We start from the raw sequence: 27,737 nt of genomic DNA on the forward strand, positions 1-27,737 counted from the left end.
AAAATGAACTTGACTTTAAAATATTGATGTAAGCTATTGAAAGCATTGTTGTTTTTGGTGCTGCTGCTACCATAACCTACTGTATATTCATAGCAGTTTATATGTGTTGTGTTTCTAAGGCCCCCTGTTGTCTCATTTTAATTACTGTTGCATAAATTACCTTTTAATTACTTCTGTTTATGTTGTACGAACTCAGCGAGTGAATGCAGGAGAAAGCTATGATGCCATTCCATGTATTCAATCCTAAAGAAAACAACTGGGATGCATATGTACAAAATTAAGACATTTACTAAAACCGTGTTGTTTCTTTCCATAAAGATACCACGACAAAATTCAAAAATTTTGTGATAATGTTAATGTAGAAAATACCTAACTTAGCCTATACTTTGTTCTTTGTTTTGGAGAGAACATCTCAGATGCTAATTCTTCAAGGGAAAGTGGCTTGGGACACACTAAATGGTGCAGTAAGATGAAATAGGATATGCCACTGACTTTAAAAAGTCAACGCAAGATGTTTTTCCTGATATTTTTGAATTTTCCCATGAATGTGTTCAACATTCCTCAGCATCCTGAAGGCATGCAGCAAAACGGCAGCAGGCAGCGAGGCGGAGATGGATTGATAACTCTATTCCTGATGGGAGAATGAGGTAACGACATACCATTTTCTAAAAACAAAACACAAATAGCTGATACAGATCTTTAGATTAGAACCACAGTCACGTACCACAGTCCCGTTCACCCATACACTGCATTTCAAGAATGTCTTGCATTTGCAGCATCTGTGTGTTTCCACTATGCCCTGACATAAAGCTTATTGCTATCCACTGTTATGGCTTCTTTCAGCAGTTTATCAGCCTTATTATTGTTGTACTCTCTCCTTTTATTGCTACATTGGGGGGCTTTAAGTCGTTTCAGGATACTTAAATCTCAGTCTTTTCACCACACTCCCAGAAATAGCCGTCCCCCTGAAGCGGTCCATTAGTCCTAGACCAGGATGGGGAGAGGGGTGAGAGAGGGGGAGAGAGGGGTGAGGTCGACGCGTCACTGTAATGAATCAAGGGGGATGGGACAACGTCACACGCAGCAGTCTCACAGCCTCTCGCGTCCAATGAAGGCTAAGATTGGATTTGCAAAGACAGAGAGGGGGGGGGGAGAGAGAGAGGGGGGAGGAGGAGGATGATGACTCCCACTTTCCTCTCCGTGGCTGCTCGCAGAGGGCGGGGCTCCGTGCTGCGTTTGACAGCTGCGAAATAGCAAAAATGTACAGCTCCAAACGCAACCATACCACCGCAAGGAATGGGATGCAGCATGGCCCTTTATAGCCAGCGCATGCCCTCGTAAATCTGGGCCAATTAGAGAGAGAGAGAGAGAGCACTCAATAGAAAGGAATAGTTTGTCTTTATTCATAGAAGTCTGGGATTTTGGGTTTTTTTGTGGTGTGTTTTGTGTGTTGGGGAGAGCCATGCATCGTGCCTTCTCCTTCCCGGTGACTGTGGAGCGCAGTCGGACCAAGGAGCGTCTGGAGGCGAGTCTGGCCGGGCTGTGCGAGCTGGAGCTCCGCAAGCAGAGGCAGGAGTGCCTGGTGCTGGGGGCGCTGGCTCTGGGAGACCCTTTGCTGGAGGACTGCTCCAGAGGAGAGATGGCGTGTTTCAGCAGCTGGGGGCAGGAAAACTTGACACTAAGGCGCCAGCTGGTGAGAAGTTTGAGTGTGTGGTTTTTTTTTTTTTTTTTGTTTTTACTGCATGTTTGGATTCCAGCGGACTCGCAGCAGACCACCCCACCCTGTGGTAAAGAAAACAACACATGTACCACAGTCCCACATTGGATATATACCAGTGTATCTTAATTGTAATCCTCCTGACCGTTACATGGACTCTTGGTTTGGGCTTTTGCCTTTTGTGTCGAGTTGACCTCTATCTGCAAAAAAAAAAGAAAAAAAGAAAAAGTTGCTGAACTTGATTAATAGGCCCTCTGTTTGAAAGGATGTAATGCGTTTCTGTGCCTCGGGGCTGAGATTTATGCCTGTTGGTAACGAAATCAGGGGGTGGAGCACCCGTTTGTAGCACAGACCGACTATTTAATGGCCCATTGTTCCCTCATCATGGACTTTTGTAGCTTTTACTACTTAACAAGCTCTTATTTGTGCTCTCTGCAGACCATAAAGGGTTTGGATTATATCTCCAGCTTGTGCGTTGCCGATGCAGCTTTTTTTTTTAGCATTTTTATGTCAAAAGTATCTTCCTTACAATTCATAAGATGGCTTTTTTTCGAGCGAAGTTTCGATAAATATTGTTCCCAGGATTAACATGAGAATTAAAAACTGGGTTAAGCAAGACGAATGCAACTTTGGGGTGACGGCATAACCACCTCCCGCAGAAAGTTTTACGCACCACTGAGCCAGCCATTGTAAATAATGTTTTTTTTAATTATTTTTTTTTATATGTCTGTCATTTTATTTTTTTATTTCTCGTTATGCTGCTGAAGTTACATTTTTTTTTTTTTTTTTTTTTTTTTGGAGGTCTGTGGAGTTTCGTTTGTGTTTGGCCGCTGCTCTCTCAACATTGCCACAATAGGAAGCCATTATTAAAGAGGGTGGAAAAAAAGAAATTAAATCAGCCGCCTCCTCTTCACACCTCCTTCTCTCCTCCCTCCCTGCTCCTCCGCCGGGGGTCTAACAATAGGCGCATATGGAGCAGAATACTAATGACTCCGACCGAGGCCCCAAGCGAGAGGATGCCGTCAGATGGGAATGGCATGATATGTACACTATGATTAATTCTGGCACTAATGAGTGCTCACCTGAGTTCATGGGCTGGTGTTATAATTCCAATGGAAAACAAAGATTAAGCCAATTTTAAAATGATGTATCACAGGAGTGTGTGTGAGGGTCTTGTGAATGCATATATTCCCTGGTGCTGGTGGAGATGTCAACACATTTCATCCTTACATTGACTGGTAGCAGCACATTTTTTCTAAAGCCAGTGAAGGATTGAAAGGCTTTTCCCCCCGCAGGGCTGCGCATTTCCCCCCATTTTTACGCATCTGTGGATCGATGTTTATTAACTGCAATGCTTATCCAAGCGTGTGAGTGATTACACAGGACACTCCTAGGAGAATACTATTTTTTTTTTTTTACTCTTAATTGAAGTCTCAGATTGAGTCTTCATATCAGGATCAGGTCACCATCTGCGTCCAAAAAAAAAAAACCAAATCCCCAATCTCATCCACCATGTAGGTTTAAAGTCTCGTGACCCGTGTGGGGGGGGCTGCCAGCGCGTGCGTGTGCGCGTGCGCGTGGGCGTGACTGCCTTGAACATGAATGTGGCCCCCAGACGTGGCTGAGAGGCCTCTCCTGGATACAGTGTGTGTGTGCGCTGCTGACAGCTGTGGGACGCCAGACAGCAGCTGGGAAAGCATGAAGCTCTGACCTGCCTCTCAGATTCCTACTGCGTGTGTTTGAAGAGAGTGGAGGAGAATGAATGAATTGTGTATGAGTGTGTGACATACATACATACATACATACATACATACATACATACATACATACATACTACATCTGTGTGGAGGAGTGCTCTGCAGATTTTATTTAATCTCCTCCCCCCCTGACTTGGAGGATTCAAATCAAGTGTTTAATTATATCATCTGTGCATGTGTTTGTTTGTTTATACGCACATGTATGAGACCATGTGTACCTTCCTCGTGCAGCATTTTTAAGCATGTGTCTGCAGTATGTTTTACTTTAGTCTTGTGCCTTTGCCAAACCGCTGGCTTGTCATTTATCATGCTGTGTGTGTGTCCTTGTGTTTAGACAACGGGCACATCATTAGTAAGACTATCGAGCGGTTAGACTACTCAGCAGAGAGCGATCACTCGTGTGGATCACTGGATGGTTTCCTCCACTTTGTGCTGGCACACAAAGATAAAAAGGGAAACCCGAATGTCTTTGCGTTGTTTATCTTATTTCTACTAATAAATGTACATGTATTGACTCGCAATCATGCAACTAAGCTTCTGAAAATTCATGTGCATGAATATAGACATCCACACAGACATTTGCAAACATTATGTATGCAGACATACCATGCGGCGAACTCTGAGCTGGTCACACACACACAGGCCCAGCCTGGTGCAGATCTCTCTAAAGGGACTCTATTCACAGCCAACCAACCCTGCTGGCCTACCCACAAGCCTCTGTGCACGTACGACGGAGTCAGAGCCCGCTAATGAATGCCATTCACTGAGCTTATGTAAACACCGGGTATACCTCTGTGTCAACTCCTGTTAAATTAGAATTCATCATTCAAATTTAATTCACCCTATTAAAACAAAGCCTTTAAAAGGTGAGTGTCTATTTGAGGAAAAGCAGGGGTCAGTAGTTTAGTTAGGCAGTGGAACTGGCGGCATGGTGTCTTGTATGTATGAGTGTGTGTGTGTGTGTGTGTGTGTGTGTGTGTGTGTGTGTGTGTGTGTGTGTGTGTGTGTGTGTGTGTGAGTGTGTGTGTGTCTCCGGCCTCCCACAGCCTTCTCTGTGTGGAGCCAGTCACAACATAGCTTTAATTATACAGGGTCCAGCAGTGCTGCTCCATGCCTCATGTGTCCTGTTCCATATATTTTTATATCCTGGGCTGGCGTCACCGTTTCAAGTCCACTTCAACCGGTGACTCGTTAGAGGTCTCTTTTTACAGATCAAAACCCCCCTTTCCAACAGCCAGGGTCCATATCATGCATTTTTTTTCCTTGAATGGCAGAACTTGCAACGTCTCTTAAGGCCACTCTCTCGCACACATTCAAAGGCTTGTTTTCTCCTCGGCTTGAGATTCTTGTGTCTCTCACTTTTCATCTGCACACCCCTGTAGCTGAAGATGTCACCTGTGAAATCAGTCAATAATCACACTTTATGTTATCCTGGCTTCACCTGCTGCAGCTGATCAGTATTTCATTAAAAGAGCAGGGGGTCCTGATGTGCTCTACACCCAGTGTGGAACGTCTTAATGGTTAGGTGAGTCTCTGCCTGCACAGTGTCCTCTGTCTCCCCCATCCCCCCACCAGCCTGGAGCAGAGGATGCAGTAAAACAGTAATGATACAGTGTGCAGAGTGTCAAGGAACCAGTGTGAGACCATTAATAATGGAGTGCAATCAAAAGCCCTGCTTGCAAAATGGTCCCCTACTACAGTATGAACCCGCCTCCAAAAGCCACACTACTAAATGTTGTATTGCGTTTGGTCAGTTTGTTCGTAAACAAAGGTTTGTTTGTTTTCTGCACCATTATAATTTAATAACCAGTTCAACGCTTCCGCAGTGTGTGTATATGTGTGTGTATTTGTGGGCATGGCCACAAAGAGGCAGCAAGCAATCAATTATGTGAATTTTCATCATTGATTTATTGATTTCCAATAGTCTCTCCCCTCCTCCCAGCTATTTCTCTACGCCACACCAGTAGCTAAAACAAAGCTCCCCACTCTTCGTTTCTGTCACTCAAAACCATATTGATGTAGGGATGCTAATGCTTTGTTTATAGTAAGACAATAAGCGCTCTTGTCAGGACAAAAGAAGTAGCAGTGTTTGGGGTGAAGAGGTTGTGTGGGTAGCATAGGTTAGCTTGGGTCAATTGCCCCTCAGCATTATTTGCAGTATGACCGCATTTGGTCTGCAGGACAAAGGAGGCAGAGCTCAAACACTGTGGTAGTCCAGTCCTAGTTTCCTGTAGTCCAGGATTTATTTCTGTTGACACAATACAGTTCTGAGGAGATACATCATGCACCAAGAAAAGCTTTTCTCTTTGTGTTTCATACTTCTGGCAGTGACAAACAACATGGTCAACCATTTATTTTATTAAGCCACATTCACAAAGACCTAATGTATGTTTCTCGTTTAAATTGGTCTAGATATGTCACAAAAATAAATCTCATGGTGGCACTAGAGAAAGGGTCAGGGGGGGTTACCTTAGTTAGTAGACGTTATTCTTGGGGCACCATGAATGTCTTTTAAAAAATATAGGAAATCCATTGAACAGTAGTTAAGATATTTCACGTTGCCACCCCTAGAGAGACGCTCTCTATGCCAAACTGTGCTTTTCAATGATTTCTTTACACATGTTCTGCACATTTGCGCACCATAAGACCTTTCCTGATTTCTATAGGCAGCGTTTTATCGACACAGACACACTAATGTACAAAGACAGCGCTCAGGGAGTGCAGAACACCGTAGCAATTGTCTGACAGGTGCTCCATCATAGCAGGTTTGTAATGTAAAAAGGGTCACCTTGTTACTAGTACGTACATGCTCACTCTTCTGGGAAATGAAGTCTCTTAATGAGCCTCGAGTGTCAACAGTATCACCTCCAACAAAATGAAGTGTGTGTGTTTGCGTGCGTGTGCATGTTTTACCCATCTTGTGGGGACATTCATTTGTTAACACAGTCACATTGTGGGGACTCGCCTTCCTTCTGGTGACAAAATGGGTACAAAATGCAAGTCCCATAACATACACCTTTACATTGCAAGGGGGGGACTTGGTTTGGTTAATGTTAGGTTAAGGGTCGGGTTTGGGCTGGTAGCAGTTATGGTGAATGTAAGTCAATTGAATGGCCCCATAAGTCGTGTGTGTGTGTGTGTGTGTGTGTGTGTGTGTGTGTGTGTGTGTGTGTGTGTCTGTCTGTGTGTGTGTGTGTGTGTGTGTGTGTGTGTGTGTGTGTGTGTGTGTGTGTGTGTGTGTGTGTGTGTCTGTCTGTCTGTCAATCCATATGGACAAGCTTGCATGCAAATGTCCGTACGTGTGTCAGATGATGTCGAAAGGAGACCGGCACAAATTGTCAGGCTGGTTGAATGAGAATGTCCAATTTCACTATCCAGAGTGTGTGTGTGTATCTGTGTGTGTGTGTGTTGTGTTTCTCTGTTCTTATATTGTGGGTTATTTTTTGTCTATTTAAACAGTATGAGCAAGCACTTTTGTCTGCGTATCTGGATAGCATGTGTGTGCATGTATTATCACATGAAAGAACCTCCCCCTACCCTTTACAGGCCATGAATTATTCATGTTCTGACTCACTGCTTCTGCTGTAAGAGAGCCCAGTGACAGATATGGATGCACAGTGGTGACCTGGGATGTCCACCTTTGTATTTTAGTAACTAGTGACGGAGAATCAACATCGGAGTTGTGGCTTTTTTTGTTTTTCTGCTCATTTGGGTAAATGTTATTGTACAAACACCACAATTACAATGATTATATTTCTTTCATCAGATTTAAATGTCAATCTTTGGGGGAAAAAGTGACTTCTTCGCATATAAGTGGTTATAATTGCAGTTGTTGATAACATAATGCAACTCATCTACCCATAATATAAAACACTGAAATTTCAGAGATTACAGTGAAGGGTGCACAGCTGTGTGTCTGTCATTAACATTTTGTGCGTAGAACATCTGGCTTTGTTTTTGTAATCACTGATTGTTTCCTCTTAATGTCTACTTAAAAAATACTTTTTAACAGAGCAATCAAATACAGACAGCCAGTAAACAGCATGTGTTAATGTTTCAGAGTGCACTTCAGAGTTCCCCATGGGGCCTGATGCAGGCGCTGGAACAGCAAGTGGGAGAGCTGAGGATCGACACTGACGATGGCTGCCATGATGGCGCTCAAGGAGACGCAGGCGACAGTCGGCCGAGCTCTGGTACTTCTACATTTATAAACCTTTTCTGTCATCACATCTCTTACATGTATGTAGTTAACCGCTATTTAGATGTGCACTTTGTTATTTCAACAAAGCAACTGAGCAGATTTTTCATGTCTGACTCATGTTTAAATACTCTTGTAATGAGTTTGTCATGTTCTTTCTGCTCTTATTGTTCATTCATGCTCCAGTTGCTATGTCATTTTTAATTCGTGGCATATTTGTGAAATACGTTGAGACGCGGCCTGCATCAAGAAGGATATTTTTAGAGAACTGATTGTATTTTTTTCCTAGGTTTCTATGAGTCGAGTGAGGGTCAATCACCTAAAGGAAGATCTTGTACCACGGAGCCCACAGAGACAGCCTCCCCCTGGGCTTACACCAACGACAGGCCAAAGTCTGTGGGTAAGAAAATGTAGCAGATCTGGAAAGACTGAGATACATACACATTAAATATTCTTGTTCTATGTGTAAGTAAAGCAATACACATTTTTGTATATAATTTTACTCAACCGTTAGAATCATAGCATGTATTCATGTCCTTTTCTCCTTTTCTAACACAAAGAGAAGACGGCTGATGTGTTATCCTTCTCTGGTATCTATTGTCTTGCAAATAATCCATAGTCGTTAAAAAACATGGATGCAGCATCTGATTTAATTTGAGTTTGGATGTATTGTCACTGTTGATGTATAGGTTGGTCGAAGCCCAATATTCAGTAAATGCTACGGAGATCAGGTGGAAAGAACAACCTGCAACCACCACAGCTGGGAGAGATGCATACAAGCAGCACTGTTTTATATAAGATTTAATATTCCATTCAAAGAAAACATATGTTTAAAATCATTACCATGGCATAGATTAGATGTGAAACAAAGCATTAACTCCCTCACATCTTGTAAAATAACTACCGACTTTGCATTCTGAAGTGAAGTTCCTGCATCATGCACTATTGCTTATGTCTAATTTATAGATTGTCATTTTTGTTTGTGGTATAATAATTATGCCCTTGCATCCTGACCTACAACTATATCTTTTTTTGTTATTAGGAGACCCCCTCATAATGAATGGAGAACCGGATGTACCAGTCCTACGCACCACCCTACCCCGCTCTTTCTCTGCCCCTTACCCACCTCTGGAGGGCATCGCGGAGGAAGGCGGGGCAGTGGACTACTGGCAGTGGGACACCAGCGAAGCCGGCCAAGGCTGGCAGCAGCATCCTGCAGAGGATCAGGTCACAGAGGAGGACTACCAGCAGGCTTTGAGGGTAGAGGGTTACATCCTAAGTCTCATCCAGCGTCATGCCCTCGCACCACGGCCGTGTCAGCCTCGCACCACCCTGAGCCCCGACCCCCCATACTGCGGTGCCTCTGGACACAGCTCCCTACACAGGAGGACTCCCTCTCTTACCACAGAGCAACACTTTCCTGACCCCCACTTCCAGCCCCATGTTGACCTTTCAGCAAACCCTAAGAGCCAGGGCTGGGGTTTTGACCTGCAGGAGGGGGAGGCCTGTGGAGGAGAGGCCCCATCTTTGGAAGAGGACTGCTATCTCGCCCTGCCCTACCCCCAGTCCAGGCCACACTCCCTGGCCGAGAGGCTACCATCACCTCTGCCCTCCCTGGACCCCAACTGTGGCGTTGGGGCTCTTGACCCTTATTGTGAACCCCCATCCCCCCAGCATTACTTACATCCACAACTCCCTATTCATCACAAACACAATTTAGTAAGCGCTCAGTATATCCCTGGGCAAGCCTGCAGTGCCCCTGTGCGCTCCCCCAGACACTACCACCAAGAGCAGCCTAAACCCAACCGTGTTGTCACCTCTCCTGACCACCCAAAGTCCAGAACTTCCAAGAAGAGCAACAATGAGCGACAGAGAACCAAGAAATCGAGCAGTAAAACCAGTCGATCCCAGTCTGAAAACAGCCTCCTGGGCCAGAGATTGCTGCCTGAGCGCAGATACAGCACCACCGAGAGACACCAAGGCAGAGGGGATCCTGCTCAGAACCAAGGCCAAGTCACTGGACAGCAGGCGGGCAACAGCGTTGACAACGGGAGCCGACGTTGGTGCTCCAACCTGGAGCTCAGCCAGGACGAAGGGGAGACCGTAGCAGGGCAGCAACATAGACGACCACCGCGTAAAGTTCGCTACGGTCCTTCTTGTCCCCATTCCCAACAGCAGAACTACAACCACCACCAGCAGCAGCAGACCCAGACCCAGCGCTGGCACCCCGACTTCCAGGAGAGAGCGCCTCTCTGTCAGGGAGAGGGGGGCTACGCGGGCGCCGCCCCCGCCGAGTCCGAGTCCAGCATGAGCGAGGTGTATTCCCCGGCCTCCAGCTCGCTGTCCAGTGACTCAGATGAGAGCGGGGGGCTTGTGTGGCCCCAGCAGCTGCCCCCACGCCTTGCTTCTACCTCCTCCTCCTCCTCACCTTCACCACAGGCAGCTGCCAACGCCCCCTCTCAGCCAAAAGCCTTTGTCAAGATCAAAGCCTCGCATGCTCTGAAAAAGAAGATCCTCAGATTCCGCTCAGGGTCCCTCAAAGTCATGACTACTGTATGAGGAAATGCTCAAATCTGTTTTAAACCCAAAAACTTTCCTACCGTGTTGTAAAGCCATTTTCTGAGAAACACTGTGGCTGTTACTTTTGGTAACGGAACATTTGTTAACTAACCAATCCAGTTTTGACACGCTACCTACCTCTAATTACAGTATGTTCGTAGTGAGAGACATTTACATTAATGGGCATGATTAAAGATCGGCTAGAGATCATCCGGTTGAATTTATCTTGTCGCCGCCAGCCATCCGACTTTAGACTAATGAGCAGTATCCTGCTCTAATTGATGATAATTGGTGTGATGCATAGTTACACTGTGTTGACATGGACCACATTGGTGTGACTAAGTGACTGAAAATACTGCCGGTTTGTCATTCTTGATGCCTGTTGGCCTAATAGTTAATTAATCCTAGATGTGTTCAATTAATGTGTTCAATAAGATTTGTAGACTTAGGCCAAATGATAGTCTACACAACTAAAAGGTACATTGTCAAAAGCTTCAAGTCTTGCTAAACTCTATCTCTCTGTCTCTTCACTCTATTCTCTAATCACTCTAATCTGGGTCAACAGCTCAATTTAAACCCAAGTAATTATGAATAGAATATTTATTCATTATTGGAAAGTTCATGCTCAAAATGTGCACGGTTAGCTGACTTGCTCTGCACTGAATAAAAAAGCCTGTAGTTACCAGTTAATTGGAATTTACTGGAGTGTACCATTTCAACACTGTTTCTATTTTTCCCCACAAATCAGTAGCAGATTACATGGTTCTTTCCAGGAATCTTCTTGGAAGTGATTTAGATATTTGTAGGTTATCATTCTGAAACTACAGACCCATGAAATAAAGCACTAGTAAAAAACATTACTTCAGTGTGCGGTAAAACTTGAAGCTTTAGAGTAAGGATTTGTCTTGCAGTTAGCTTGCGTCCAATAGAAGAAAAATCTCTCATTCGTGCAGGAGTGAACAAATGTGTAATAGTGCAAATCTATTTTCACATTTGGCACTCCCACAGTCTCCAAATTGATGGTCTGATTGTTATTCTCTGAGCGGGGAATATCCAGATTATTAATAGGTACTTAGCTCTGCCTCTTTGTAAACTGTGCTGCAGGGACCGATGAGCATCAACAGGTCTGTGAGTAAGGAATGGGTTTAGTAGAGGCCATTGTAAGGGACCGGTGTACATGCATGCACATACAGTATGTATAAGTGCACATATTGATTGAAACATAGGGACACAGAATTGGACACTCTTGTAAATATGTGTGTTTCTGTATATACCATCACGTGGCCTTGTTTGGAATGAATGTAGTTTGTAAATAAAGGCTTTTTCTCTTAATTTTGGTTCTTTAACACATTTTTTTATTGTTGGTGATACCTGGTACAGCAAGATCCATTTAAAACATCATATATTAACATAGATATGCATTAGGCAAGTGGTAAAAAAAAAATACATATATATATATATATATAATGAATTTACATTGTGTAGACATGCTAAGTGGAGCATTTGTCTGAACTGAATTTATTTGGCAAACCTGCAAACATAACTAAATTGTCCTTTATTTTTCTTTCTTTAGGTTCTGGCATGCTACTACACACAGGAGCTATGTGCATATCCTTGCACCTTGGTCATTGAGCATCAGAGATTTAGACTGTAGCTCCCTCTTGTGACCTATACATGGTAGGCTACTGTTACGCAAGAGGACATGGCTGTGTCTTATACAGGTACGTATTACATGAACAAATTATAATCCATAACAACAAACTCGAATAATAACTCACAACAAGCATTTACAAAGATCAGATCATTTACAACAGACACGCCTTTGAAAACACAGTCTGAGCTCATCCTTGTGTATGAGCAAAAGAACTAAGTGTTATTGTTGCATGAGACATGGGTATTCACAGCAAACATTGCAGATTAGAAAAATAGTTCCTGATTTGCAGTCACGATAACATCTTTGCATTTCACAATAGCTTGCAAAAACAGCAGGGCCCTTCAAATGTTTGAGTTTGTTCCAGTTTATTTGTGTAAAAAAAAAAAGAAAAAAAAGCTGATTCTAAAGACAAACAGAGTCAACACAGCATCAGATTTTGCTCGTCTCCTTTCCATTGCTGGAGCTCTTGGTGTCGTTAGTGGTCATGCTCATCCTCGTGGCCGGGTCCTCGCTGATGAACTGCAGCACGTTGCGCATGGAGCGACAAATGCTTTCCTTGAAGCCCCGACCCAGACACACGTAGAGCAGCGGGTTGAGGCAGCTGTTGAAATAAGCCAGGCTCAGTGCTAAAACATGTGCCAGGTAAAGTTTGGGGCTGTGGCTGGAATTCCTAGGCGTAGTTAATATGAGGAAGTCCACGATGTGCAGCGGGAGCCAGCACAGGAAGAAGCTGAGCACCACCCCGATGATTACGCGCAGGGTGCGCTTGGAGCGGTTCCGAGCTCTGGACATCCCGCCCTCTGCTCTCTTGTACACCACCAAGTGGCAGGCCACGATCACCACGAAGGGGATGATGAATCCCACCAGGAAGCGGTAGGAGGTGACCAGCCAGGCGCTGAGTGAACTGTACACCGTCAGGCACTCCCGCTTGTCATCCCCTACCTTGATCTGCTTGGTGTAGATGAACTGGGGGATGCTGCCCACCAGGGCCAAGCACCAGACGATTACGCACCAGCAGACGGCTTGCTTGGGTCGCCTTTTGTTCTGACACCAGACGGGTCTGCTGACCAGCATCCAGCGATCCACGCTGATCAGGACCAGCTGCAGGACGCTGCAGTACAGCACCAGGTGGAACAGGCTTTTGACCAGCGTGCAGGCCAGTGGACCAAAGTGCCAGTGGTCGTCGTGGGCCAGAGGGACCATGAGCAGGGGGAGGGAGAGGCAGCACAGAAGGTCGATCAGAGCCAGGTTGAGGAACCAGATGGAGGTGACGGAGCGGGGCATGCAGAAGCCCGTCACCCACACCACCAAGGCATTACCCGGGACACCCAGCAGGATGACGAGGCCGTAGAAGAACAGAGCTGCAATCTGGACCGGTTGAATCTCAGGTGTCACATTGGTAGGAAACACAATTGTGTAATTATCATCATAATCTACTGTAATGGAGTATTCATGGTATTCCATGGCTGGTTGAAGCTGTAAATGGAAAAAGTTGTCAAATATTACAATAACATTTTCATCATGCTGAAATGTGACAAATGTTAAAAGTAAAACATATTTTAACTTTCATAATTATGTATGAAACTATAGATAAGTACCATAAATACGCCCAACACAATCATTACATATTATACAATTTGAGCTGATTAGTTTAATTACCTTATAAATATATATATATATATACAGTACCAGTCAAAAGTCTGGACACGCCTTCTCATTCAACTACTTTGAAGAATCTAAAATATAAAAACATATTCTGGTTTGTTGTGTGTCAATGTGGATCTCTTGGAGACATAGTAGTGTAATACTTCTAAATATCACCAAATACAACTGATGCTGGCATGAATACCGGTATGGCATTCCCTTTTGCATTTCAAGTGTCTACCATCATTTAACATTTAGCAACTAAAACACTTCATTGGAATCCAACAGGTGAACAGTACCAGTCAAAAGTTTGGACACACCTTCTCATTCAACTACTTTGAAGAATCTAAAATATAAAACATATTCTGGTTTGTTGAGCATTTGTTTGTTTACCACATAATTCCATATGTGTTCCTTCATAGTTTGGATGTCTTCAATATTAATCTACAATGTAGAAAAAAATAAAGAAAAAATAAAGAAAAACCATTGAATGCGAAGGTGTGTCCAAACTTTTGACTGGTACTGTATATTATATTTTAGTTATTGTGGATTTTTTTTTTTTACTTTTTGTTTGCTTATTTAATATTCTTTACTGTTTTTTACTACGTATTTGCTTATTTTTAATTCTTGTTTTTGATCTTGTTTTGCACTATACTCTATGCTGCTGTAAATACAGTAAATTTCCCCGCTGCGGGACTAATAAAGGATTATCTTATTTTATCTTATATGTAAAAATCTACTTACAATACAACAAAACATAAAACAAAAAAGAAACTTACAGTTTCAGCGGCCAGTTGCAGCTTCACTGCTGGCAGGAAGTTATGAGGCTGTTCTGCTTTCAAGTGACTTTTATACTCTCACGTATATCCATACGCTTTACACACACACACACACACACACACACACACACACACACACACACACACACACTTGCACAATATTCTTCAGTCTGTCAGAGTTTGTAGATAGTTTTCAATATCATTTTCACATTTCATATTCATAATTTTGTAGTTAAGATACAAATACAATTATTAATGGATTCATTACAACAGTTAATATTTCCTACTTTAATGTTGAAAATGTGATACAAACCCTCAGCACCGAAACAAATTCATATGCAATAGTGGGACAAAATACTTTATTGACAGTCATAATTATCATCTTACCATAACAGAACAAATTTTCCATATATACAAGTTATTCACAAATCAGCCTAAACACAAATGAGAGTATTAAAATACAACTACAATTCTCAATGGTATCTACAACTGTTAATAAAATCAACTAGAGCTGCCTGCCTTTTTTTGTTTCAACATGGCTTACGTCAATCTGAATGTCCACTCCTGTCCAAAACAGGACACTGACCAGTGACTTTGGTAACAGTGTGGCAATCGCTTCTTTTAAGATTCCTAAATGAGTCATCATTTGTCACTAGCATTACGGAAGATGATAAATACCAGAACTACTGGATGTGGTCATCTCGAAGTGCTCCACAGATTCAGCACAGCAGCAAGTAGATCCAGAGCAGCGCCCCTAAAAAATATTATACTGAAGCTATAACTTGGTAAATGTCCTCAAAAGCCACCTGTGGGGTCAAAATGATGACTATAAGAAATATGTTTAATAAGGTACAGAGATGAAATAAAAATTAACAAAGCACAAGCTAAAGAAAATGGTTACCATAGCAGGATGTTCTCTCATAACCCCATGACACCAGTGAGCCCTTAAAAATTAGGAAATAACAACGGAAATGAAACACAAAGTTACAACGTCGGCGAAACTTTCCCTATAAGTAGAAAAAAAAAAGATACGTGAATGCAGTATTGCTCAAATCTCTGCCACTAACGTCAGCAAGCTGACTTTTGCGTGAGAATGTGTATTTGTGTATTTTTGTCTGTTCTCTTTTCTCATGCCTGCAGGCATGTATGTATACTGCTCTTCTTGTACAGATTCATATTAACGTGGAAATAAATGTCAAAGTCGGTGTGTAGCTGTTTATCGGTGTTTGACATCTAAAAAACATATTTTCATACTTCTGTTTTTCCTCTTCACCAACATCGGCTGTCAGTTCACTCTTTGCATCATCTGTAACTGTCAAACTCCGGGTTGTTTTGTCATAGTTGTTGCCATAGAACTATTAGCAGGAAATTTCCCCGCTGTGTCGCCGGGGTCAAGTCAGTTGAGGGCTGGAGCGCTGCTTGGTGGAAGGGTGGGGGTGTCATCTCTAAATGCATCTGTCTGAAGGTCTGCAGAAAAAAAAAGTACACTGTCTTTATCCTATGTTTTCAAACAATTTACATCAAACATGTGGTATTGGTACACAGTGCACAAAACAGTGTACACCTTGCATTTTCAGCATTAACTCCTATACAGATCCACAGTAACTCCAATCATGTTTTTGAGCTCTCAGCATTGAAAACATTTGAAAACCAACAAAAAAATGTAGCCCTGAAACATGAAACTGGAACACAAAGTCAGCATGGCTTATTTTGGTATTTTTTTGTAGATGTAACATAAGTGTATTTTTCAAAATAAAGGCAAAAAGTTAAGCTCGTAGAGTCTTCGAGAAGAGGACATTTAGAATTTCTGATTTTAAATGTGGGTACCTTATGTGTTTTCAAATGTATTAACTTTAAACATAAGTTTCCCAAGAATCCCTGGAATATATATTCAACATTTAAAGACTCTTCTTGGCTATGCGACTGGTGTTTTGATAAATATTTAGGTAGTTGCTTAAATTTTACTAGTGTATGTATGTGGATACTAAAAGACTCCAGTATGGACTTTGGTTGTTAATGTTTTGCTTTCGCTTTGCTAAGTGATCACGTTATTAAGATATTTGATATTTGGGTTGTTGTTAGGGTGTTGTTAGGTGTGTTTAAGATCATTAAGATACAATACATGGTAATATAATCGCACAGACACTTTTCTTTTCGTCCCAGAATGAGAGAAACAAGGCGCCCTGGAAATGCTGACTCACTGTGATAATCTCCTGTAATACAGTATTAGTTATTGGATTGATGTGGACATGCAATATGGGTTTATCAGCGGCATCAAGTGAGTAGTTCACTCCCACGCACATTTTCCCACTTAAAATTAGAGAAGCGTGCTGGCATAAGTGCTGACTCTGTGTTCTCTTTTATGGTAGTGGTTTCTTTTTTACCACTGAAAATATATCTACAAATGATGCAGAAAACCAAAATGAAGAGCTGGTGACAGTGGCTTATAAGGATTTTTTTTTATATTCATGACTTCTTCTAAATGCTTTTGAAAGTTGTCATGTTCGTACAAATTAAAGGCATCCAAGCAGAGCAGTTGGATGTTTAAAAAGATTATTTATTTAATCATCAGAGGAGTGTAAAGCAGAGAGTATGATAACATATCCAACTCACCGATTAGTGTCAAGCCATGCTGCTCGTTCAGTATAACAGATGTCTCCTCTTCCTCCTCCTCTTCTCCCCAGTCTGCAATGTTGGCCGGGGAATGCACTGCTCCAAGAACAGGTCCTCCTCGTCCTCCTCCATGTCCATGGTCTCCGGAGGCCAGCGCAACTCTCCGCTCTCCACCTCGCTCACCTCCGTGGGTTCCACGACGATGGAGGGTATACGCTCCTTTGCGTGGTCGGGGTCCAGGCGGTTCAAGGTGGTTTCTGGGTCCAGGACAACCCCAACGGGGTCAGGGAAGATCTGGAGGAGGAAAAGGCAAGAGAGCTTTTCACACACACACACACACACAAAAACATACAAATTGAGCAGAAAAGTCCTACCAAAAGTAAGTTTAGTTTACAGCAAAATACACTTATAATGCATTTGTTTTAATAGTTTTTAAATCTGTTTTGACCACTTTCATATTGACTGATCTTACAGATATCCCTTTCTCTCTATCTCTCTCACACACACACACACACACACACACACACACACACACACACACACACACACACATCTACGCAGTATTGGACCATGGATTTTCTGTACTTATTGCGTCTCATGGGTTTTAGTTTTGTTTTTATCAGCATTTGTGTCACGACTGTTTAGCAATGTGTGACAAACCTGTTGACATTTAATCTGATCTACTGTATTATCTTGATGTGATAAATTCAACCGGATTGTGTTGCAACACTTGTTTGGTCACAGTCTAGTCATAGTATGATAATAGCACGTACCTGGAATGTCAATCTTTGGTCCTTCCTTTGCATGTCTTCACAGTTTGGATCTCCGCTCATTTCCTCCATGTATCTGCGGAAGAAACAAAGCCATGACAGAGACTAGAAACAAACAATCACTGAGAAGGAACAGGTGTCATTTTCACCATGGAGACATCCTTCTCCTTTTTGCAACATGACGCCTTCCTCAGTAAATATCCCGCTTTTGAGAAATAAAGGTCCCTCATAGTTTTGTACAAAAGATCTCATTCTAATTGATCATATTCTTGTAAAAAACTTCAAACCACTAACATCTTCCACACCAAACAGTATATCCTTGGATCTTTGCCTCATAGAGTAATACAACAAACCCCAGAAATCTGCAGTGACTGACAGCTAACTTTGTGGAAAACTGCCAAAGGAAATTCAGCCAACAAACTGCTTACATGGCCTTGTTTCTCTCACTCTTACATGTCTATCTGACTTTTCTATAAGCCTCCCACAGCACAGCAGAGGTCCACAGTTGGACAGTCAATGAGTGGAACTGGATGAAATCATTCCATCCGGTTTTTTATGACACAACAACCCCTCCCCATGTCCCATCGTAATAGCTGAATCACACTAGTATCACAGTATCCCACATCCAGGCTTTTGATTGGTCAGAGATGTTCTGTCCTGCATGTCACTGACCAAAGCTGGTCTGAATATGTGAATTATGTGACTGTGTGGGAGTTTGGGAGTCTGCCAACACACACACACATTGGAACACACTCGTACTTCAGATTAGTGCAAATAGGGTTTGATACCAAAATGGAGTATGTCCTCTGTCGCTCATATTTTGTTTTCTTACAGGGAGCCTGGCAAAAAAAAAGTGATGTTTTTTTTCTGTCAGCTCTTACAAAAGGCTGTGAGCCTTAGAAGCCAAAGCTTTTGTAGACCTTAATGTCATCTCTCAGTCACTATTTTCTCCAAACATCCAAGTCACCTCTGTTTTCTTTTCAACCCTGATTGTTTCCCCTTTATACGACTGTATGTTGGGTTCACAGTCTTCTAAAGTAGTCACTTTTTTCAGTTACATGCATGAGCCTGTGTCCACATCCAACGTTAAATCTGTTTATGGTCTCCAGAAAAGCCGACGGGGGATTAAGAAGGACTGAGGATCTGTCCGAATCCTCTTTTTATCCCCCTCTCCTGCTCCCTCTCTCCTTTTCTCACTGTGTCTCACTGTCTGTCCTCCCCAACCCCCAACTATAAGTACCAATCATGGTTTGTTGTCATTCAGAGGCCTGGTGTAATGACACAATCTGTTAAATCTTGCTTACTCTTTAATGAAATTTCAGTTGAGCCGACAGATCTAATCTCCAGTCTTTCTGTTTTTAGACCCTGTGCCTGGTACTTTTTGGTATTTGCTAAGAGCTTTATTAGTCACATGCACACATGCTCAATCAAACTATTTTCTTCCTGCAAATGCACTAAATATTTTGGTAGAGAACAGACGGATGTCACGCAGTAGAGGGTCTATATATACAGCAGATTCATTGTATGTCAGTATGCATAAACCCTGAGTAAAAATAAAAACATGGCTAGATGTTAATGAAGTAAATGGGAGGAAATAAGATATGAATTAGCTTTTGCTTTTAATCCTCAAAACTGGCTCAACATTATAAAAGATGGTCATAAGAAAATTATGCAGAATTTATAACAAAATGGTGGTTCGGGAAGGTATATGTTTCGAAATAGGATATAGTAATGTAATATATTTCCAGGTCAAAACTATATCATACTATACAATTATACTGATAAGCAAATATTAGCATGATTACATACTAAACCAAGATGGTGAGCATGGTGAACTTTACATCTGCTAAGCTTCAGAATGATCGCATTTTCATTGGGAGCATGTTAGCGTGCTAACATTAGCATTTACCTCAACACACTTCTGTGCTAAAGTGGAGCCTCATTAAGCTGCTAGCCTGGCTGCAGACTGTTAATCTTGTTCTAAGATATGCAGCGTTTGAGCCTCTTTATGCTTCATTCTTTAATTTGGTTGTATGCAAGTGCACACCCGTGTTGGCCTTGAGGTAGACAGTTCGAGAACGTATGCTTTAGTTCAAGAAGTACATTAATTAAGTTTGAACAATTGAGAATTTGAAAGCTGACTGCTCTTTCTGTCTTTCTCTCACTCCCAACCAACCCTGATTTTTCTTTTTGTCTGCCTTGATGTGGCACGTTTCAGGCTAAGTGTATCCGTCAACATCCTTAAGTTCACTGTATGATATGACAAATGAAGGAACACTAAGCCAGTTTGCACCACCGCAAACAACGAGGACACCCTGTTCTCGTCTAAATAGGATCAGCTTTGGGAGGATGCTATCATTTTTGACCCACTTGTGAATTTGCGCAGCGCTACAATTCAATTTCTGATATTATGCTGCTGACAACTGTGTCGCGCTAAGCTGTTTGTGTGCCACCTGGGATGGAAACATTCAGCTATTATGATGAAGAAGCTTAACCTCCATGTAATCCCTCTCATATACACTTCCTCTAAACACCTGCACGTTTCAGGTCAGTCAGGAATCAGTCTTTGTTTGTGTAAAGTGCTATATTTTGCACACCACAGGGTCAAACATGGAGTAACACTGTTTTTTTAAATATACATAACAATACAAAATAATTATAATATAGAAATGAATGACGGGAAGATGAAGAGTAAATCTGAATTGTTCAGTTGAAATGATACACAGAACTCATGGGGAGATTTTAAATTGTTTTCATTCCCATTTCTGCACAGACCACAAGCCCAATATTCAGTAAAAAACACGTCTAAATTTAGATGCCACTACACCCCAAACTGAGTTCACACTAAGACTACGGTAGTGTGATCAGGAAGAGGAAATTGTGGCAGAGGTGAGACATCTGTGATAATAATGTTTATTTTCCTGTTTCCATAACCAATCTATTCATCATCATCTCGTTTCAGCTCTTTATGAACTACTGTAGACATATTTCTGCAGCCACTTTCTTGTCCATTCAGACAGAAAATGGTGAGATAAATGGGTCAAAAACTAGAAAGGAACATTGCTTTAAAGGTTTCTTGCAACATGCTGTTCTTATGCAATGAATGAAATGAGCTGAAGAAATTCTGAGGTCCCATTACAGCAGGACATGAGGACAGATGCTCAAGACTAAAGAATACTTTTATACAAAGTTGCACCATTTATAAAGGCTGGAAAGCTACATAACAGCTACTAAATGAACCATGACCTTTTTTTTGCAAACAACTGGTTTCCAAAGTCAGGAAGGAACTTTTGCAATGCCAAATTTTAAGCCAACATGGATGAGAATTTAATTGCTCAGAAGAAATTTGAACATTTAGTTTAATCACAGCTGGGCAAACTTCAGGTGCTGTTGATTGTATGATTGGCCAAAGCTCCAGAACAGCTACTAAATACGGTTTTGTCAACTATACTACTCTTTTACTTTGATGGCGAGTTTTGGCTGAATTAAACTCATCTCACCTTTCTGCATCAAGCATTAAGAGCGAACTTTCGTTGTAGTCAGGTTAGGGGTCATGTTGAGTACCTAAGGGGACTTCCACCTGGTAAAAACCCATAGTTCTTGCTGCTGTAAATAGTATTTGTACCTGAAACACACACACACACACACACACACACACACACACACACACACACACACACACACACACACACACACACACACACACACACACACACACACAAGCTTCAGAAGCCTCTTACCCCTCACTTGCAGTCAGGCAGATGGCTTCTCCATCTTGGCAAAGCTCCACAGTGGTGAAGCCTGTCTCCTCCACAGTGAGTACAGGTGACACTAAAGGGGGTGCAGAAGGAGGTGAGCAGCTCCCACAGCACTCCCCCTCCGCAGAGGCATCAGCAAGGCTTTTGGCCTCCAGGGCGAAGCCTAGATAGGGTGGGGTGGGGGATGGGGGGGTCCCAAACCCTCAGATGTCCCGGAAGTTAAGCGGAGGATCAGGACGTGGATGTGTCCCTGGTTTCCTTTCTCAGTTAGGACAGCTCCCGTATCACTTGTCCAGCTCCGTGCCGAGTCTGTCTGCTATCCCAAAGCCTACATGCGTTCCTGCGTCCCCCGTATCCAACTTCCTTCCTCATGTCTCGCTCAATATCCCTGCCTGTCCCATCCCACCCAACTGCCAGGCTTTGGAGAGGAGCGGGATTAACGTCTCTTTCGATTACAGAGGCTGGATGGGTGACGTCAGCCAAGCTTGACGGTCCCCTTTGATGAGTTGGCACACTGGGTTGCTTGTGCATCTGTAGAGAAACATATAAAGGGCACACAGATGGCACATGACCCAATCATTGATGAAAGCTGTTTTAGGGTGGGGGGGGGAACAAGGAGGGATTGGGCTCGTTTTGATATGAGCTCCTTTCTATTTCTTCCCCATCCCATGCCTCTCTCTCTCTCTCTCTCTCTCTCTCTCTCTCTCTCTCTCTGTTGCTAACTGTGTGTGCCGTTACTCCATCAGTGGATTTAGATTTGGACGATGCATGGAATTAGCCCAGGGATCAAGGGCTCAGGGGTGGTGGGGGATAGATATATATATAACAGGCTCCAACTACGGCTAACAGACAGAGGGCTGCTAACGACCGTGTGTAATCCCCTCTGTAGGCTAAATCAGTAGGCTATATATGTAACAAGGTGGGGACGGAGCTAGTGCGACATGAAGGGCGTCCTGCTCCTGCAGAAGTATGAGTGGAAAGAAATTCTGAAAGCATCTTCCAAATAATGGTCATGTGTATATATATATATATATATATATATATATATATATATATATATATATATATATATTATTCTTCCATAAATATTGGAAAGTCACATTACGAACTCTCTTTTTGAATTTTAGAAAATCATCAGTTACCTGCAAAGTAAAACAACTGTATAAGTATAAGCTCAATGCAGATGATGAGCAGGAGCAGAAACCTCAGTGGCTGCACCTAGTGGGCAGGTGAGGAAGGGCAGACGTTACAAGACAAGATTTGTGTATTCTGGTTTCTAACTTTTAATATTCCACCATGTACATGAAAAGACGATTGATTCAGAGTAACAAATAAATTGATGGTGTTAAACTAACAGACAGATAGAATTAAATTACATACAAAATGCTTTTCAAACACTTCCCAGTTTTCTTAAAGAGCAGCGCTCTGCGAACCAGAAAAACCACACAAGCCTTTTCTTTTGTCAAGCTGTCAAAAATGTGCAGCAAGCACTCTTTTCCGAGGCAGAAGCAGGTAAGGAACTCCTCTCTAATTCATGTTAACTCTGTTTAAGGTGAGTCCCTCCAAAGTCATTCCCAGTGTTTGTATGAATGCTCAGTATATTTAAATTTACCTTTGACAAATTCATATTGTGGAAAGGACCTAGCAGTCACAGCTGTTATTCTCCTTTTCCTAAATTGTTTCTATAACTGTAAAACTATGCCTAATGTATGTGGGAAGTCTTGTAAACAGGATTTTTTCATTTGGAACTATTTGCTGTCTGAATGCGCATTTATAGAATGTAAAACACTAAAATCTCTCTGTATTATGCCAAAAAAAACATTTATCTTGACATTGCAACCATTTTGTTTTTCCTTTTTGATAGGAGTTCATCAGGCCATCATATCATCTGTAGTCATGGGGATTGTGTGCAGTTTGTGCAGAGATCGCTTTAATGACGCTTGTAAAGGATTTTATATGTAAAAATACCGCAACATTTCAATTCTGTTCAGTGTTTTGATCTTGAATTTCTAATGTGTCGCTGTTTTAGCCAAACCTAATCCAGAAGACCCAAAAAAAGGAAAGAGTCTTGTTCCTTACATCGCACCCCCAAGTAAGCCCCTACTCATCAGAGGAAAAAATGAATCCACATGCTAGTGCACAGACTTGAGCACCAAATCTATGTGTTCAAATGGCTATTCTGCTTCGCTGTCACCACTACAGGACAAGTAGTTGCCTTCACGGCCAAGCTGAACGTCGCTCACAGCACTCCCTACCACTCTGGTGTCCTGAAGCTTGTGGACGTGCTGGCCAACGAGGGAGGCGCCTACAGTCCTGACATGGGCATCTTCACCTGCCCTCTGGAGGGACTTTATCACTTCACTGTGCACATGTCCGTGTGTGGACGGGCTCAGTGTGCCATATATAAGAATGGAGAGAGTTTGGCTTCGGTGTATCACACTAGTCTCCCGAATAAATGTTGCCAGGTGGCCAGCATCAGCAGCACAGTGGAGCTGTCTGAGGGAGACATGGTGTGGGTGAATCTATGGGGTCATGGTCGGCATGAGATTATCGCAACAGAAGATAATGATACTGTCTTTGTTGGGTTTCATTTAGGGTAACTGAGACGGACAGAGGTGCTTGAAATCTTTCTGAAATGTGGTCAGTTATATGACTGTAAATTTGTCATAATTTACTGTATAACAGATCTTTAACTTAATCTAATAAATTGTTTTTACTATACATTATGTGTTGGTTAATATTTTTTGTTTTTTCCATTTATCCGTCATATGTTTCCCCCCAAAAAAATGTATATAAGAGTTAACACATTATTTTGATCTGTGTCATTGCATCACTAAGAATTGTATTGACATGTCTTGAACATTTAACAATTCAATGTGTTTTTATGGGCAAGCTTTGTGACTTATGACAAGGCTAAAAATAATTAATAGTATATTGCATTTAAAAGCAACAATGTAACACCTGTTCAAGGGGACCTCTTTTGCCTTAGACTAATAAATATGTCATGCAAAATGATCACCATATAGCTGAATTTGTTTCTCATCATGTACACAATATTCACAATACATATTTTGTCAAACACGCATTACTTGTTTCACCAACAAAACTTGTTTTTAACTTGACCAGAGCCTAATGAAAAAAATAAAATTCTAAAAGATGTAGCCGAGAAAAAATGTAAAAGCCAGAAGCAGAGGTACCACAACTAAACAGTCGTTTGTGAGGGCAATGGTTTTATTTCTCAATTCTGCTCTAAATCTCCCCTCTGGCTTAGGTTTACTCCCTAATTCTCTTTTATCCCACAACTTGTTGTGATACAGAAGATAAATATAGATTTAAAGAAATCCATGAAGAAACCCAGTTTAGATATTTCATAAAAATCATGGTCAGTAACAGATTTCCTACACATACTCTACAAACAACAAAACTCCAGTTATGTAAAATGTAATTTTCTGAATACCGCCACTAAACCTCCCCTTTGCAAACAGGAAGTATATCATTTTTGCAGACAAGCAACAAGAATTTGAAGAATTTGACAGGTGATGAAACTTGATCACCTAGCTGTCAATCTAAGTGTCTATTTCACTATTACTCAATGCTTGAGTCTTAATCAACCACAAATACCATACAAAAACATTCATCACTCCACAGTATTATTATTATGGGTTTTTTTCTGATGTAATATTCCGTGCACCATTATTGTGACTGGATGTTATTCTATCATTCTGCGGTCTGTTAGGTTGTTCGAGAATCTCTGCACGAATACCACTCTCTTCCTTCCTACTACCTCAAAAACCACCACATGAATATTGAGTTGTTACTCTGCACTACTTGCTGCGTACTTGAGTCTGCGTACTGACGGGAGGTTGATCAGCTGGCCCTCTGGTGTGGTCAGAACAACCTGGAGCTGAATAAGCTCAAAACTGTGGAGATGACAGTGGACTTTAGGAGAAGCCCTCCAACACTGCCCCCCCATGTTCATATATGTACTTTTTTTCAAATATATAAATATATATATATATATATATATATAATATGTATACTTGTATATATAAGTTAAATGTTTATGCCTCCCTTATCCTACTTTGCTGTCCTTGTTTTCTGTTTTTTATTTGCCTATTTCTATGTATGTACACTGAGAGCGACGGAAAACTGAAGTCAAATTCCTTGTGTGCCTACGCATACTGGGCAAATAAAGCTGATTCTGATTCTGATTCTGATTCTGTTTCTGAAAACGCTATGAAGTTGGGCTCTAATACATAAACAAACACCGCTTGTTTTAAGAATCTTTGCATAACCTCTTAACATGTTGCCTCAGCATGAGACATTCTGCAAACCAGAAAAACAACCTCACTTGCGTCTACCAGTTTTTCAGCAGATAATAAAAAACACTCTTCTGTCAGGCAGCAACAGGTACCGATCTCTTTGTTGCATATGAAGATGTGTAATATTTGTATCATCTTATATATGTTTTATCAAATCTTTTTCAAAAGGATCTACAAATACTTTTTTGACTATGACTTTTTGGACTGTAAGATATGTTTGATAAATGCACATATGAAACTATATTGACATGTTTATTTATCTTTTTATTTGTCATTTCATTATCTTTTTAACAGTGTGTAACAGCATCCCCAGTCTTCAGTCATGGAATATGACACCTCTTCTACGCACGGTAAATGCTTTTAAAAATAAATACATTTTCTATATCATGTTAAAAATGTCTGCATCCATAATCACATTTTGCTTTGTTGCATTTGCAATTTTAAAGGTGTCAGGAAATCTTTAATTTTTATTTTGAAAATATTTAGAAAGGGAATACAAAAGAGTTTGAGCTTTTGTCTTGAAATACACATTTTTACTGTTTACTGTCTGAACCTAATGTCTTTTCTTTGCTCTCATTAGGCAGACCTGTAGCCTTCACAGCCAAGCTGAATGTCTGTGACAGCTACCCAAAACCAACTGGAGCCCTGAAGTTTGCCACTGTGCTGATCAACGAGGGGGGAGGCTACAGTCCTGACACCGGCGTCTTCACCTGCCCCCTGGACGGCCTCTACTACTTCACGTTGCACATGACAGTATATGGACGAGGACAGTGCGCTATATACAAGAATGGAGAGAAAGTAGTCACGCTGTATCACACCAATGAGCCAGATGAACTCAGCTATAACAGTAGCCAAGTGTCCAGTATTAGCAGCGTGGTCAAACTGTCTAAGAAAGATGAGGTCTGGATTCATGCATGGGGAGCGGGTCGACATGACATCTTTGCAACAGAGGATAATGATACTATCTTCACTGGGTTTTATTTAAGGTAAACCCGTCATATGTTATCCTCTTTGTCATGCAGTAAGTGGATAAATAAACTGGTGAACTTGTCTATCTTTCAGCATCTTGTTGATTCAAAACTCTAGAAGTCAAGGAACATTGTGCTAAAGCGTGTGTCTTTGTTTAATTAGTTCAAATCAAATTATCAGTTTGTTTTCTTGTTTTTGGTGTAACAGAACCTAAGATGCGAACAAATTACATTTTTCATTCAAGTAGCCTACAAAATAAAATACAAATCATAAGATTAGAATCTGCCATCACTCCCAAACTGGAGAGATTCGCTTGGGACAAGGACTAATAGTAGTTCATCTTTTCTGGTTCTGTCACAGGTGTGTTTCAGTAGTAACAGGAGTAAAACATACCTGAATGAGGCTTCTTTTTTAATATCTGACTCATCCAGTGCTGCAATTATCCCACATCACAGAGACTACAAGCCGATTGACAAGAATGTGAAGAATCTAAACCAGTGACTATGCTGTTTTGCTTGTTAGTCGTTAAAATGCTGGAATTTAGTTTAAACAAAACAAATACACTCAAACACCCATCATTACCTAAATGTATTTCTGTTTAATTTCAGTTTCCTTCAACTTTATTGCCCGGCATGAATCAGTCTGTAATGTCATACTATGTATATGTTTTAATATGTCACTGCACCAGTGAGATAAATTCCTTTACTTTTATTATAGCCGTCTAATAAAGTTACTCAGATTCTCCCTGCATCTCTCATTGTATGTTGCTTTGTACTTATAAACAATTTAGCCAGTAGTGATCCCTCATTTAAAATAAACAAACATTAACACAAAGAATTCTTGTCATTTGTATTCTTCTTTAATGTATCTTTAATCTCCCTTGTAATTTAAAGGCTGTAAAAAAAAAAAAGCTTTCAAGCTGATGAACAGGTTGTAACTAGAAACCAGCTGAACAACTTTTGCTTTTCTGCTTGTCTTTATAAACATTTGCAGCATT

The 27,737-nt window shown here is 41.5% G+C and overlaps 4 protein-coding genes across 4 annotated transcripts; 2 read left to right on the plus strand and 2 right to left on the minus strand.

The window, feature by feature from the left end:
* The first annotated feature begins 1,459 nt into the window (after positions 1 to 1,459).
* LOC129088777 (dapper homolog 3-like) lies at positions 1,460 to 11,510 on the plus strand. The gene is made up of 4 exons (XM_054596011.1): positions 1,460 to 1,693; positions 7,535 to 7,667; positions 7,962 to 8,072; positions 8,715 to 11,510. The coding sequence occupies exons 1-4, from the start codon at positions 1,463 to 1,465 to the stop codon at positions 10,229 to 10,231; spliced, it is 1,992 nt and encodes a 663-aa protein (XP_054451986.1). The 5' UTR covers positions 1,460 to 1,462; the 3' UTR covers positions 10,232 to 11,510.
* A 275-nt stretch (positions 11,511 to 11,785) lies between these two features.
* On the minus strand, positions 11,786 to 14,359 carry c5ar1 (complement C5a receptor 1). The gene is made up of 2 exons (XM_054596022.1): positions 14,309 to 14,359; positions 11,786 to 13,361 (listed from the first exon to the last, which is right to left on the minus strand). The coding sequence occupies exon 2, from the start codon at positions 13,347 to 13,349 to the stop codon at positions 12,315 to 12,317; it is 1,035 nt and encodes a 344-aa protein (XP_054451997.1). The 5' UTR covers positions 13,350 to 13,361; positions 14,309 to 14,359; the 3' UTR covers positions 11,786 to 12,314.
* A 300-nt stretch (positions 14,360 to 14,659) lies between these two features.
* lbhl (LBH regulator of WNT signaling pathway, like) lies at positions 14,660 to 17,819 on the minus strand. The gene is given in 4 exon segments (XM_054603921.1): positions 14,660 to 15,775; positions 16,922 to 17,011; positions 17,014 to 17,215; positions 17,695 to 17,819. Coding segments are annotated over 4 exon segments (432 nt in total). The 5' UTR covers positions 17,764 to 17,819; the 3' UTR covers positions 14,660 to 15,704.
* Positions 17,820 to 22,594: 4,775 nt separating this feature from the next.
* Positions 22,595 to 24,162, plus strand: LOC129095762 (complement C1q and tumor necrosis factor-related protein 9B-like). The gene is made up of 3 exons (XM_054604323.1): positions 22,595 to 23,391; positions 23,479 to 23,541; positions 23,652 to 24,162. The coding sequence occupies exons 1-3, from the start codon at positions 23,148 to 23,150 to the stop codon at positions 24,047 to 24,049; spliced, it is 705 nt and encodes a 234-aa protein (XP_054460298.1). The 5' UTR covers positions 22,595 to 23,147; the 3' UTR covers positions 24,050 to 24,162.
* Positions 24,163 to 27,737: the final 3,575 nt, after the last annotated feature.

Source organism: Anoplopoma fimbria, chromosome 1 (assembly GCF_027596085.1).
Source record: "Anoplopoma fimbria isolate UVic2021 breed Golden Eagle Sablefish chromosome 1, Afim_UVic_2022, whole genome shotgun sequence".
NCBI lineage: Eukaryota > Metazoa > Chordata > Actinopteri > Perciformes > Anoplopomatidae > Anoplopoma > Anoplopoma fimbria.